The sequence below is a fragment of the Sycon ciliatum genome, chromosome 12 (genome assembly GCF_964019385.1).
Source record: "Sycon ciliatum chromosome 12, ocSycCili1.1, whole genome shotgun sequence".
Classification (NCBI taxonomy): Eukaryota; Metazoa; Porifera; class Calcarea; order Leucosolenida; family Sycettidae; genus Sycon; species Sycon ciliatum.
Window position 1 is genome coordinate 14,247,894 of NC_088654.1, and position 16,206 is coordinate 14,264,099.

The following is a 16,206-nucleotide window of genomic DNA, read 5'->3' on the forward strand; positions in this document are numbered from 1 at the left end:
AGAAGGCGTCAGTCGCCATCAGCCAGCTATGGCGCCATGGGCGATCTCTGCCCATAAGAGCCCGCAGACTTTGGTACATTGGCATTGTGCAAGCACGACTAACGTACGCATCCAATGCATTCTTCCCGTCGCTGACACAGCAGCTGCAGAGTCGTTTAATCAAATCCAGCAAATCCGGAATTCGTGCAATTTTCCGACTCTCCAGCCGTGCATCCACAGCCCCCCTCCTCGTGCGCTTATCTATTCGATCCCTAACTCACATTTTTAACTACAAGGTTTTATTTTTTGTTTTCCGTTGCCTACATGATCTTGCAAGTCCTCTTTTCTGCACCTACTTTCAGTTGATGGCTAACACAGGCCAAGCATCCCGGGATGATCGCCGAATTACTCGAGGACAGGAGCAGCGGCTACTGCAAGTGCCTTTCCTTCCTGGACCTTCCGGTCGTCAGTCATTGACATTTGTGGGAAGCACTCTTTGGAATTCCCTTCCCAGCGATATTCGCCTCCACAGTGCGGCGGTTGCCTTTAAACTGGCTCTGAACAGAATTAATAATTTGTAACCACCTTGCTCGGCATCCCTACACATTACTGCATGTTTTCTCGGTGTTTTCTTCACTGCATGCTTACACATACACACACCCATTTGAATTATATACAAACTTTGTGCTTTGGAATTATCATGATTGTTATGATTCTTTTTAATATTTCCTTCTCTCATAATATTATATTCGTTCTTAGCAGAAACCGGAGGTTTTTCCTCTGGTGAGAAGGCAGAATTGCCTGTGCTCTAAACGAATTCAAATAAAAGAAACAAACAAACAAACATGGGCAGGGAGCATTGTGAAAGCAAGTGTAGATTGGAAAATGCAGGTTACAAAGGTACATGATTGTAAGTGGAACTTAACATACCAAAACTCACCTACCCACTCACATACATACACCTTTCTCACTGCTCTTGGAGCATTTCGAGCACTTTTGGCCGGGTTTGGAGCTCTTTCTAAAAATCTTTTGCTTCACGGAAACGTACTTCATTGCGAAGAGCTTCGCTTTGGTCCTCTGAGCTGTGCTGAGGAGCTCTAACAAAGCGAAACAGTTGCTGTCCCCAGATTTGAGTATACCTTTCTTATCTGTTTCCTGTGTACTTTAGTGCATGCTGTTGGTCACAATAGAGGTCTACTCTCCATATAACGTAATCTCTGGGACCACGCAAAAATTATGTTATATCGAGAGTTATGTTATGTAGAAAACCGTGTGTAAATACAAGATGCACTTCAAAATGAAGGGTATTACAAGGCGGGTTCAACCGTGCAAACATATACACAATGTACCACCATCGACATCAGATACCATCAATGCCGCAGAATATAATGCAATAGGACTAAACTGGCTAGCTACGGCTACAGCTTGATTGTGCCGCGCACGTGAATCTACGTTGTATCGAGAGTGTACACGTCGGGGACTGCGCCGTAGGGTGCGTTATGCCGAGGTTTACGTTATGTAGGACTAAACTGGCCTAAACTGCCTAGCTACAGCTACCGCTTGATCATACCGTGCACGTGAATTTATGTTGTATCGAGAGTGCGCACGTCGGGGACCGCCGTAGCGTGTGTTATGTCGAGGTTTATGTTATGTAGGATTATGTTGTGTAGAACAAAATTTGTATGGGAATGATGCTGTTTCGGCGCGGGATTTGGCTTTTTTATGTACTAACGAGGTTTATGTACAAGTGAGAGTTGTTATATCGAGAGCAGACCTGTACATGTTATTGTACGTAGATAATACGACCTAACAGGCAAGCAAATTGACCCAACGGTTTCCACCTTCAGTACTAAATAGTGCACCTTCGTTGGTTAATACTGACATTACACTACCTGTAAATTTCGCGGAATTCAACATGTTCAGGTACTCGCGTAATACAGAGATGGAGGGAGGGAGGGAATCAGAGGGAATCCTTCGCGCGAACATTCGCTTGATGGGACAAAATTCGAAATTTCACGCGTACACTTGCGGCTTTAAATACAGAAATTGTAGCAAATGTGCTCATCGCTGAAAGGTTGTGAACCATCCGTATGCCATGCTTTGCGCTTCACTAGGGACAGTGCATTATATTCACAAGTTACTTTGTCTGATAGTGCAAGTTTCATGATATGTACCAACAAAAAGCAAGCAAAACTCAAACGTCGCAGGAACTTTCGCCCAAACTTTCGCAAGCCCAGACGCGAAAATCCGTGCCAGGTTTCGCTCTGCAAAACGTCATTGTACTTACACATGTATGGCACAGAGTGTTTCAACACTGTGATAAGACAGTAACTTTCAACCATTAAAGTAAGTTGCTGTCGAGGACGGTTTCAAATTGTTCAGTTGTGAAGTGTAAACTGTTCTTGGTGTACTCTCGGTGTTATGCAATTGAACAGTAGCTTTGACTACTTTATGAGATTTGCTTTTGTTCGTTTTTGAAGATGCGGCCACCATGTGTTTTCTGCCAAGATGGAGACGGGAAAGCTGGAAAACTTCTCAGGTGTCTTCACAAGATCTGCCTAGACTGTCTTCCGGACAGTGTTCAGCAAGATGGAAAGATACGCTGTTCCAAATGTCGACGTTATACGCCATGTCCACCGCCCGGTCGCAATCACAAACAGGTTTTGGTTGATGATTCCATGTTCCACACTGCTCCAGATAGTCACGATGGAACAAAGAAGACGAACGAGACAGACAATGTTCTTGAAGTATTCGCTGATGAAAATATGAACCTGTCTAGCATCCCACAACAGCCAACGAGCTCTTTTGTCGTCCGTTCCACTGTGGTGGATGCTCAAGGTTTTCACAAGCAGATACCTCACGGCGGGCGAGTGCACGTTTGCCCTTACCACAGCACGATGAAGTTACGGTATTGGTGCACTCGCTGTCGAGAGGTTTTGTGTGAACGTTGTAAGTTGCAAGTCAAGCACGCGTCACATATGAATCAGATCAATGAAGCCACTGAAGTAGCCGCAGCGCTAAGACACAGACTTACGGAGCGCCTTCGCAATCTTGACCCTGATGACAAAGGAAAGGAAGTGGACGAAAGCCTGGACTACGCCGGTAATCTAGTCACAGCATTTGAGTGTGACTCTACACGTCAAGTGTCCAGTATCAAGACAATGATACATGAGCAGTGCCAGGATCTACTTCTCAGAGTGAAGAAGCGAAAGGAGGAGCTGATTGGCGAGGGTGAAATACGGAAGAAGGAGTTTATCGAACTCGTAGACCATTGCCGGGAGACGAACAATGTGACAGGTACTCTTCAGCACATACTTGATGCACGCAGATATGCTCTAAGAAATGAAGACCTCATTCAAATGAGTCCAAAGTCGATTCAATGTCTTACAGAAGCGTACCATGACATTGTGGCCAAAGGAAGTTCGCGAATGCCGAGAATGATATATACGTGCAAGCAGTCTTCCAAATTGGATGGACACTTTGGTGCCATGGGTAAAGTCGTGGATAACACTGCCATCGACTTGTCGAGTTGTTCCTTTCCTCACAAGACGTGTTTGGCGTTTGCAGGGGATCGTTTGAACCTTACAGCTCTAGTGAGAAATAGTCGAAGCCAACCGTTGTCTGGTACCGCATTGAAAGTCTCCAGCATTCAAATCTGGGCCACTAGAATTGAAGGTGGGTTTTCTCCGGCAGCTCCAGTGCTAGTGCCGATATCAGGTTATAGCAAAGGGGAAGTGCATGCCCATTTCCATCTTAACTATAGTCAACCGACTGCTTTTCTCTTAGAACTATTACTGGATACTCCTAGTCGTTTACCAGGCTTTCAAAACGGTTCATTGGCCAGGAATATGGACATGTATTTCCCTTTAAAAACTTGGTTGCTCGTGTTCAGATCCAGAGCGAGCTACCTTGACCCACATTTCTTTTATCCCAGAGAATCCGTAAAAAGTGCGGTAATGATATGCAATTTATCCCAGGCTTTCCCGGGCGTGGAAATACGCCAAGTAAAGGATGGTGTTGCTACGGCACGCGCCACTGAACCAGTTCAAAACCGTGACTTTGGAGTAACATTCATTGTTGTACAATGCACATCCGGGAAGCTAGACATCGGATTTACTTGGGACTGTGCAGAGACTAGCCACGCGTCTTCCGCTAATTTGAACTCCTCGTCTTGTCCTATTTGCGATGTAGTGACTGGAGACCTCATACACATAACACGCTGTCCCTACAAGCAGGATAAGTATAACATTGACCACTACTGTATTGGCTCTGGATTGTTGAAGAACCACCATGATGTACGAATAGGTCCAAATATAAAGCCAACATTAATGGTGCGAATGTTCGGCTGTGGTACGTTCATGAAGGTTTATGAACACAATAAAGAACAACGGAATATATTTTTGCAAAATACGAAAAGCCTTTTGGACGCCCAGTCACAGCGTGTGGAGAATATGACACGTATCGCGTAGTATGATAACCCGACCCCGACTCATTGATCCTGCTCTTTTCTTTCTGATCACGTCATACTGAACTGCTCCTTGTGGCTCAGTTAAGAAGCTGCCTTATTGGCCATGGTCTATTGTGGCATTAAAGAAACGAGATCTTGTTTTGTCTTGTCATGATAAACATTCGCGTTTTGTTTATAGTTTTGTTTATGTATGTTTTTTTCTGATTGTATTGTAATTCGCTTAAACGGTGCCCTTTTTTTCATGCAAACTGACAACAAAAATAAAATTGATTTGGTTGATGTCCGACCAAATTAACCAATGACTGTTCTTTGGATAGCTAATGTGGGTATCGATGGTGTTTGTTTGCCTTACATCTGTCAATCGAAAAAAACGTGTTCAGATTCACACGCAGCCAACGGTATTGCTGACCAGCACACAGAGAGGATATGCAGGTTATGATAGCACATTTACAAAACAGCACGACAAGCAATTTGTGTGTTTTCTTCCAACTTTAACACACCAGGATACATGAAAGATTTTGCAATGGACGAGCTAGGATATATTTAACCATCATCACCACCACCATCACAAACGCGTTACTATAAGACATGATGACCTCTCGAGTTGTTGGTCTCCATTGCAAATTTGAAGCTTGGCGTTGGCTTAATGATGGGTGCGAAATTCTTTTCTCATATTATTGCACCAGTACGGACGTACTTAAGCTCAGCAATGGAGCCAGCACTGCACACAACGGTGACATCTTGCTATCAGCGCCCTGCACGAAAGCACCAGAGGTTAAAAGGGGTCTAGTGGACTAGAATACAAGGCCGTCTACGTGGGCCGTTTTGATTTAGAAAAGCGATCCTGTCAGCTTTTCTATTATTGTGTTCACATGGCAGAAAAAACGACATCGCTATGCTACGTAAGTTTCTACGTAAGGTGCTCGGTATTTCACTTAGGCTACGTAAGTTTCTGCGTAAGGCCAGTGCTCGGTATTTGATCTACAAGTTAAGTGGTAGCCTTGTGCTGTGCACGTGCACGGCAGACATTGTGTTGCAGTCCGTTTTCGGATGTGCATGCGCGAGGAACTTCCTTCTTTGGAACTGCTTCTTGCATGAGCTGTTTCGGATATTTCGTGTCCTGGCTTATTTCGCTTCGGCTCTGCTGAGCTCCCTCCTTTCACGGAATATCACTCAATGACAGGTGAGTTGACCAGTTCCCTTTGATTCATTTGCTTGTGTTGACTCTTTCATTTACGAAAAGTGTGTTGATTTTAGGTGGAATTATGGAATACAATAGTAATTCAAACGGTAGTTTGGAGGCGGTGGAAAAACAGTTTCGTAGTCAATATTCGCATGCAACGACGCAAATCCACACAATTCAGTAGACACTTCCTTTCTTTCAAACGTTTTCTTTCCTTTCTCTTCAGGATAGTACAGGGAATGTTGGATATTTGGAAAACCACATAACTATATAGAAAAATAGAGAAAAAGTCAACACTTCAACATAGGCGATAAAATGACTAAAGTGTTAAAAAAACTCGAAAACAAAAGCAGCAAGTTGTAGACAAACACGTTGAACACATCAAGAAGCACTTGTCACACTTTCACGAGGTGTGACACCAAACAACTGCAACGATAACACATTCTCCTTCTGTACACAAAGTGCTGGATCTAGTTTACGAATATACAGAGCTTCTAACACAGCATTATGGAACTTAGACTTTCCACGAGTTAAAACCGAAAAGACATCATCACTATACAACTTACGACAATTAGCACTTCCCGACAAATGACGCTTGATGGACAATGTCCGATCATTTAGCTCTGTCACCTTCGACGTTTGCCGTTGTTCTTTTCCGTTGGGCTTGTTGACACCTCCAACGTCCTTTGAATTCATGGTCGTTTTCGTTTGACTCCTCGGTCTTCCTCATTTCCTCTTGTTGATCGTTGTTGTCACTTCCAGTACCGACGTAATCAAATCTCCAGTACTTCGTCTCTTCACCTTGCTTCTGGTAACTCTTCTACAATAGTAATTATTATAAATAATGGAAAAGCTGACAGGATCTCTTTTCTAAATTTAGCTTTTCTGCTGTCGAGGCCTCCTTTTACGGAATACTCAATGACAGGTGATCTCTGAGTTGACCAGTTTTCTTCGATTCATTTGCTTATGCTCACCCTTTCATTTACGGAAACGTATGCTGATTTTATTCGGAATTAGATCCATTCGTATCGCTTTGACCTTGCCAACAGTGTGCGAAGAACGCGAGTTCACCTTCTTGACGGTAAGGCTTATGTTGCTGCTGAGGCTTGGAAGTGTTGTCGAAATACTCATGTTCATTGTACATTGGTACGTAAGAAAAGTCGTTACAAGTAAGGCACTGGTCATGATTGCATCTGGCATTCCGTGCTCCGATCATAGGGTAACTGTTAGAATCTGAATTTTGCAGTGGCATAGCATTGTTGGCAGTTCCCAATCTGGAGGGAAAGGTTCAAGGACGCATTGGCCGAGTATGCAACATAAATTCGCATATCAGGGAAAATCTCCAGTATGGAGAGGTTCATGCATTGAGTGACTTGTTTGCTTCATACGAAACAAGCCAATGGGCGCAGTCTCGTCTCGTGAAAATCTCGTACGATTGGATTAGTTTACTCGAGTCTGGGCTGTTTGATTTGTGAGTAGCGCCGAGATTGCACTGCCCCAAATAATGTTGCGTGCCGGCAGAGCAAGAATCACGATCTGCAATCTGTTTGTAGTACCTGCGAGAATGTGCTGTATTATTATGAACTTTTATTTTACTAGGGTGTACATGTATCGTATATTCTCTGCTGTTGTTTCAGTTGCCGTCATGTTGCTAAAGAAAGGTTCAGTGACTCATTTATTATTATTCATACAAGACGAGTCAATGGTTTGGTCTGGCTTAGAATCTTTCGCTGTAAAAAATCTATTCGCGTCTCTATTGGAGAAATAATTGTATTCAATCGTTATAAAATAGGGTTAAGACAAACTAACAGAACAAATACCATCAGTCCCTTGATGTTCGTCCTAAAGAGGTTTGACTGGATATCATTCATACGGTACTCCCCCAAAGTCGTGTAGCATTTTATTATTATGGAGTGCCTTGTTTATCTCTCAGTACCTCCAACCATATATCCTTGCCCCTTATATCTTCAGGATCAGTGTAGTTGTTGGAACGAGGTGAAGGCACCAGCGGATTATGCCGGCATAATTATTAGCATAATTTGATGGTTGAAAATGTGGAGCATAATTTGGCATCCTCTCGGACGTAGGAGCATAACTACACGATTATACCACAGTTCTAGTATATAGGCTATACAGTTGTGTACAATGCACCTGATCAGTGCTGGTGGTCTGCATGGCAAAGGGTTCGGAGGTCATGCAGATAGTGTTTTCAATGAAAAGCAGGGTAGAAATCATGGCAATGATTATTGTATGCTCGAACTCGTCTCAGTCTTCAAAGTTCTTTCTCACACTGACACAGTACATGTAGCAGAAGATGCGAGTGAATCAGCTTTCATCAGGTATCCCGGGGCGGACGAGATACATGTACATTTATGATGTAGTGGCGGGTAGTCCGCAAAACTCCGTGTACATGTACATTACATTTGTACATTATCCATGTTACGAAGTCATGACCAGTCTGGATTTTAGTAGCCATGATATGACTGCAGGCTACGGATATTGCTCTAAATTAGATGATGTTCGGTCATGATGGAAGGAGACGTGGAGCTAGGTAAAGATGAGCTGATTATTCGCAGGGTGAGGCCCAGGGTGACATCGGATGGACTAGTATAATGATTACGAAGACAGTTGAACTTGACAATTTTCAAAGGTAACTCAAACTAATTTAGCAATGAAATAATATTTTTACTGAAGTACAAAACAAATCAAGTAATGAATAGAATAAGTATTGTTTTCTCTTTTCCATGTTGACCTCTTACATGCATGGACACCTTGGTATGGGGATACTCATGTACATGTACATGTAATTTCTTGTACTTATAGCCACTTGCAACTTGCAAGTACGAAAAAAGGCACAATTTCCCGAACTTTGAGGCTCCAAAAGTACAACAAAGTTAATATATATCCCCGTGTGCCAAAGCATAATATGAGGATTTTACGAGCATAATGCGAGAATCCATGAAAGCATAATTCCTTGATTTCGCGAGCATAATCCGCCGGTGCCTAACGGGTGTCGGACTCAACAATGCATTTGTTTAAATTTTAATACAATGTTTATTTGAAAGTAGGACGGAGGCAGAAAATATTACAAAAAATGTATTATCTACGCATGCATCTACGCAAGAGTCACCACCAGCCAATTAGGACATGTGTCAAAGTATTGAACGTTTTCGTTCCCTTCTTGTCAAAATACTACAGGGAATAATGGAAATAAGATAAAAGACTACAACTATAAGGAAAAGAAGTTCAGAAATATATCACTCCAATTATGTGTAGAAGTGACACGAAAAAATAGATGTGAAGAATCAAGAAAACAGCATGCAAATCCAATAAGTGACAAAAACGTAGTGACAAGAAAAAGAGAGAAATATCAAGAGATCTATTTCGCACCTTCACGACGAACAGTGCCAAACACCTGCAAAGATTACACATTCTCCTTCTGAACACAAAGCTCAGGGTCTAACTTACGTATGTACAAAGCATGTATTTTGACAAGAAGGGAACGAAAACGTTCAATACTTTGACACATGTCCTAATTGGCTGGTGGTGACTCTTGCGTAGATGCATGCGTAGATACATACATTTTTTGACATGTGTCAAAGTATTGAACGTTTTCGTTCCCTTCTTGTCAAAATACTACAGGGAATGATGGAAATAAGCTAAAGAACTACAACTATAAGGAAAAGAAGTTCAGAAATATATCACTCCAATTATGGGAAGAAGTGACACGAAAAAATAGATGTGAAGAATCAAGAAAACAGCATGCAAATCCAATAAGTGACAAAAACGTAGTGACAAGAAAAAGAGAGAAATATCAAGAGATCTATTTCGCACCTTCACGACGAACAGTGCCAAACAACTGCAAAGACAACACATTCTCCTTCTGAACACAAAGCTCAGGGTCTAACTTACGTATGTACAAAGCATGTATTTTGACAAGAAGGGAACGAAAACGCTCAATACTTTGACACATGTCCTAATTGGCTGGTGGTGACTCTTGCGTAGATGCATGCGTAGATAATACATTTTTTGTAACAAAGTTTATTGTTCCTACTTTGCTGTGTTGTTTTAGACAATCGTGGACTTGTAACACTTTGAAGTCATTGAACTACTTCCAAAATTGTTATCGACATCAACAGGATTACGATTTACAATATGATGCCGGATGACCTTATCACGACAACCCATGACTACAATTATAAACGCAGAATGAACAAAAACATGTGCGACATGCACCTGGTTACATTTCTCAAGTAAATCTGATTGAGGGTTTGGAAATCTGAAATATCGGAAAGGCAAGACAATTTTATGACAGTCATGAAATTCTGCAACAGCAACATCCACAGAATGACCTGCGTGTTAAAAAAAAGTATCACCGCCACTATCCATAATTATGATTCCCCTGCAGAAAAACATGAATATGCAAGACAAGTGCCATTTTCTGCAAGAAAAGGCTTGCACATCAATGCGTATAATACGGTATTGAATTTGATATGATGCACATGTAGAGGCGCTACATGTAGGCCATCATTTAGGGCATTCCATTGGTGACACAATTATAATAATAATAATATCCTTAGCCAAAAAAACGAAAGAAATTATAGCAATAAAAACTGCTTTATGGCAGTTTTCTAAAAATAGTTTTTGTGTTCTAGTCCATGGACCCGACTAAAAAGTAAGAAATTAACGAAATGTCATAGCCGAAAATTAAAATTTCACACAAAACCTCACAATAATCACAACACTTGAGGATCTTAGTTTAAGAAATACTGCTTTCAACATTTGCTTAGTCCGACCAAGAGTCCATCTTCTGGGCTGAAACTTCACGGGTGGCTTGTACGAGTACTGCGCCAACATGCATGAATAGAAAAAAGGACCACGAGGGGAAAAGGTCTTCTCGCATTTCATCCTGCGTGTGATTATTGTGAGGTTTGGTGTGAAATTTTAATTTTCGGCTATGACATTTCGTTAATTTCTTACTTTTTAGACGGGGTCCATGGACTAGAACACAATAACTTTTTTTAGAAAACTGCCATAAAGCAGTTGTTGTTGCTATAATGTAAGTTGCTCTGCAAGTGCAATTGTTAAACGGCGCGAGGATCGCAGTGCCACGGTAATCAAAATCAATGCTCAGTATCTGCTGTGCGGTATTTTGGTCTAGGGCCCACCTGGTTATTTCGGAGGAGCATTGGCAGAAGGTCAAGAGCTAAGATTTCTGCCCCAGAGGCATTTCGGTTCGTGAATGGCGCCTTGAATCAGACCGCATCACTCAACAGAACTGAGTTTGTCGTTCAATTCACTTGCACCACCGATCTTTCACCATTCTTTCAACATTCTTTCACCATTCTCTCACCATTCTCTAACCATTCTTTCACCATTCTTTCACCATTCTTTCACCATTCTTTCACCATTCTTTCACCATTCTTTCACCATTCTTTCACCATTCTTTCACCATTCTTTCAACATTCTCTCACCATTCTTCCACCATTCTTTGACCATTCTTTCACCATTCTTTGACCATTCTTTCACCATTCTTTCACCATTCTTTGACCATTCTTTGACCATTCTTTCACCATTTTATTACACCATTCTTTCACCATTCTTTCACCATTCTTTCACCATTCTTTCACCATTCTTTCACCATTCCTTCACCATTCTTTTACCATTCTTTCACCATTCTTTCACCATTCTTTCAACATTCTTTCACCATTCTTTCACCATTCTTTCACCATTCTTTCACCATACTTTCACCATTCTTTCACCATTCTTTCACCATTCTTTCACCATTCTTTCACCATTCTTTCACCATTCTTGCAACATTCTTTCACCATTCTTTCACCATTCTTTCAGCATTCTTTCACCATTCTTTCACCTTTCTTTCACCATTCTTTCACCATTCTTTCAACATTCTTTCTCCATTCTTTCACCATTCCTTCACCATTCTTTTGCCATTCTTTCACCATTCTTTCACCATTCTTTCAACATTCTTTCACCATTCTTTCACCATTCTTTCACCATTATTTCAGCATTCTTTCACCATTCTTTCACCATTCTTCACCATCCTTTCACCATTCTTTCACCATTCTTTCACCATTCTTTCACCATTCTTTCACCATTCTTTCACCATTCTTTCCTGCTTCTGGACAACATACTACTGTCTAAGTACAAATTTTCGTTTGGAATTAACTTTCGCTATATCCGTTAGTGGCCACGGAATAACTAAAGTTCGTACCAAAGTAAAGTTTTTGTCTGAACTTTCGGGGGACGGACCTTGACCAAAAACCAAATATAATACGTAACAAGCCTGCTAGTGGAGCGATCTAACGAAAGATTTTGTGAACGAAATTTTCACTTATACAGACCTAAAACTCCCAATCAACCTACTCACTCATCTTCATCCTTCTCAGTACTCTCACTTAGCTGCCGCTCCAAAGTGAATAAGTTAGCTTAGCTTAGTCACGTTTGTCATCAATATTCTCCAGACATAATCTGCCTACGTTAAGCGCGGCTGACATACCGTCTGGACCGCACACCTTTGATCCGCTCTGATAATGTACCAGCAAAAGGCTATGGCTGTTTTGCTACACTTGTAGCTGACAGTTCGTACTCCTCTATCAAGCGCCGCCTTGACCTTGAGCGCTATGGACTGGGAGCGGTTTAGCTCGAATTGCGACGAGTAACCCTTCTCTCACTTCCTCTCATCATCTGTGCTCTGCTAACAAACCCCTGGAGACAGAATCTCCCAAGTCCAGGCATTTAGTGAGCACCTAGATGACTGTCTTTCCAGTATCAGCCTCGCCAATGCTGCGCTAGTACTCGCAGGAGACTTGAATGCTCGCCACTCTAACTGATCGGCTAGTGACACCACGAATCATGCTGGAAGATTGTCCATAACCTCTTTTCTTGTTTTGGCCTTGAGCAAATTGAGGCATTCCCACCGCACTTCACCCCCCCCCCCATGGCTCATCATCGTGTATTGACGTTGTACTCACGGATCATCCTCACCTGTCACCCTCTCCAGCATATGTTGCTCCTCTAGGTGCATCTGACCACGCACAGATCCTCAGTCACTTCCTTCGGCTTACTGATGCGGCTTATCGTGCACGAGGAACCTGCTGAAAACGGACATCGCTGCAGCACCAGCAGAATCATACATTACACCCACACTCATGATGACGTAACATCACGTCGAACCTTAGCAGCGATCGCGACAAACATTACAGAGGTCACACTGACTTCGCCGTTACCAAGCCTATGCATATTTCACCTAATTACCTGCTGTACGCATAATGTTGTTCACAAAACCTGTACTTGTAATCGTGCGTGGATAATACGACCCATCAGCCACGCAACTTGACCTACCGGTTTCCGCATTCAGTACAAAGTAGTGCACCTTCGTATGAAATACTAACATCATCGGGTGAAATATTAACTAACATTACACTGCCTGTCCATGGCGCTGGATTAAATTTGTTTAGGTACTCGGTCAATTTAGATAGTTTCCAGAGCGAACCCCAGCACCCGAATTTTCGCTTGATGTCTCGAATTTCGTAATTTCGCGCAATTTTTCGCAGAAACGTTCGCTCACTGCGGACAAGTGTTGAATTATTCGGATTGAATGGTTTGTGCAGTGGATTCACACGTTGGTGTGTCTGTTAGTGCAAGTTCTCCGATTTGGAAGAACTAAAAGCGAGCAAAACTCATACATAGTACCAACGGTCGCCTAAATTGTCGGAAGTGGAAACGCCAAATTCCTCGCTAAGTTGCGCTGTGCACATACAAAAATATGGCACTGGACATTTCACCTCTCTGATAAGACGGAAACTTTCACACATGAAAGTAAAGCGATCACAAGGACGGTTGGAATCTCTTCAGTTGTGAAGTGCAAATTGTTCTTGGAGCATTCTTCTTGATATACCCGTGAACAGCAGCTTAGACTAGTCTAAGAGATTTGGTTTTGTTCGTTTGCAAGATGCGGCTACCGTGTGTGTTCTGCAAGGACGGAGCGGGGAAGGCGGGAAAACTTCTCAAGTGTCTTCACAAGATCTGCTTAGACTGTCTTTCAAACAGCATTCAGCAAGATGGATGGATACGCTGTTCCAAATGTCGGCGCACTACCCCATGTCCACCGCCCGGTCGCAGTCACCGACAGGTGTTGGTTGATGACTCCATGTTCGACAAAGTTCCAGATAGTCATGATGGAACCACGAAGACGAACGACAAATGTATTGGTCTTCAAATCGCTGATGAAAGTATGAACCCTTCCAGCATCCCACAAGAAACAGCGAGCTCTCACGAGGTTCGTTCAACCGTGGTAGATGCCTATCTTTTCCATAAACCAAACCATCATCACGGGCGAGCGCACCTTTGCCCGTTCCATATTAATATGGAGTTACGGTATTACTGCAATCGCTGTCGGGAGGTTTTGTGTGAAACGTGTAAGGCACAAATCAAGCATGCGTCACACATCGATCAGGTCAATGATGCTACTGAAACAGCCGCAGCGCTAAGGCAGAGACTTATGGAGCTCCTGCGCATCATCTTCCCTGAGGACAAAGAAAAGGAAGTGAACGAAGGTCTTGAGTACGCCAGAGATCTCCTCACAGCATTTGAGTGTTACTCTGCGAGTCAAGTGTCCAGTATCAAGACAATGATACATGAGCAGTGCCAGGACCTACTTCTTAACGTAAAGAAGCGAAAACACGAGCTGAGAAACGGGGTTGAATTTCGGAAAGAGGAGCTAGTCGAACTACAAGAATGTAATCGGGAATGGAACAGTGCAACGGGCGCTGTTCAGCACATACTCGAGGGACAAAGACATGCTCTAACAAATGAAGACCTCGTTAAGCTGCATCCGCATTCCATTCAACTTCTTTCGCAAACATCCCGTGGCATTGTGGCCAAAAGACGTTCGCTAACGAGAAGAATTACATTAAAGTGCAAAAAACTTTCTGAACTAAAAAGACACCTTGATGTTATGGGTAAAGTCGTGGATAACACTGACATCGATTTGTCAAGCTGTTGCTTTATTTACCCGTCGTCTATTGCGGTTGCAGGAGAACGATTTGTAATTACAGCTCGAGTGAGAAATGGACAAGGCCAACCTTTGTCTGAAGCCGCATTGAAAGTCTCCAGCATTCAGATCTGGGCAACTCGAATCGGAGGTGGTTTTTCGCCGTCAGCGCCAGTGCAAGTGCTGATATCAGCGTGTGGAAAAGGTGAAGTGCATGCAGAAGTCCAGCTTAACTGTAGTCAACCGACTGCCTTTCTCCTAGAACTGATGCTGGATACTCCTTGTATCTTACCAGCATTTAAAAATGGTTCAATGTTCAGGAATGTAGAGCTTTGTCACCCTCTAACAGCGTTGGTGCATGTGTTCAGATCCTGGGCCAGCGTCTTTCACCCAATGTGCTGTTCTCCCAGAGAGTCAATGCGAGCATACCCACTCCTAACTTTTATTTCACAGGCTTCCACGTTCTTCCGAGTACGCCAAGTCCGGGATGGAGTTGCTACGGCACGGGGCTCTAAACCTATTCAAAATCGAGACTTTGCAGTAGCAATCATCATTTTAAATTGCCCATGCAAAAAGCTAGATATCGGATTTACATGGGACTGTGCAGAGACTAGCCAAGAAATGAAACTTGTACTCGCGTCCTCAGCTAATTCACACTCCTCGTCTACTCCTATTCGCAATTTAGTGATTGGAGACCTCATACACGTAACACGCTGTGCCAACACGCAGTGTAAGTATAACATTGACCACTATGATCTTCGCTCTGGATTGTTGAAGAACAACCATAGCGTACGTATAGATTCCAGTACGAAGCCAATATTAATGGTGCGAATGTTCCACTGCGATACACGAATTGATGTTTTCGAATTTGATAAACAACAAATAAATAAATCAATGCAAGAGATAAAGCCTTTTTGACTCCAAACCCCAGTGTATGGACAATAACATATATGGCCTGTTATGGTATCATTTGCTACCAACCGTGATTTTTTCTTCATGACCACGTCTTAGATAATTTCCTCCTTCAACGACTTTAAGGTTTTCTTGTTGCCTTGTGATAATGAAAATTTGAGTTTTGTCATAGATTATATTGTTTCCTTTGTTAAGTATAGATTATTGTAGCAGGTGAATATCAAAGGTGCGAATGTTTGAATGCGATACATGCATAAATGTTCTGGAACAAAAACAAAATATCGAATGTTATGGTTTTTCATTGCAAAAATCGTCCTTTTTCTTTCTGATTACGTCATAAATATTGTTCCTCGTTCAACAGGTTTTTATAGAATACGTATTGCCTTGTCATGATGAACTTTAGCGGTTTGTCAGTATTTATACTATTTCGTCTGCATATTACTGAAAATGGCCCCGTAATCCTTCCTAACTGGCAATAATCCCGCAAGGTTGATCTGTTTGATGACCGCCAAAAAACTAATCAATGTCTGTTTCTTGGATAACATGTGGGTGTTCATGGTGTTTGACTCCTATTCACGGGTCCATGGTAAGAATAGTGATCAAAGTGACACGCCGCAAGCGAGATTGTTGACCAGCAGGGTATGGTGTAAC

The 16,206-nt window shown here is 42.4% G+C and overlaps 1 protein-coding gene across 1 annotated transcript; it reads left to right on the plus strand.

Moving 5' to 3' along the window:
- Positions 1–2,320: 2,320 nt before the first annotated feature.
- LOC135828490 (E3 ubiquitin-protein ligase TRIM33-like) lies at positions 2,321–4,720 on the plus strand. Its single transcript, XM_065340935.1, has 2 exons — positions 2,321–3,654; positions 4,171–4,720. The coding sequence occupies exons 1-2, from the start codon at positions 2,460–2,462 to the stop codon at positions 4,446–4,448; spliced, it is 1,473 nt and encodes a 490-aa protein (XP_065197007.1). The 5' UTR covers positions 2,321–2,459; the 3' UTR covers positions 4,449–4,720.
- The last annotated feature ends 11,486 nt before the right edge of the window (positions 4,721–16,206 follow it).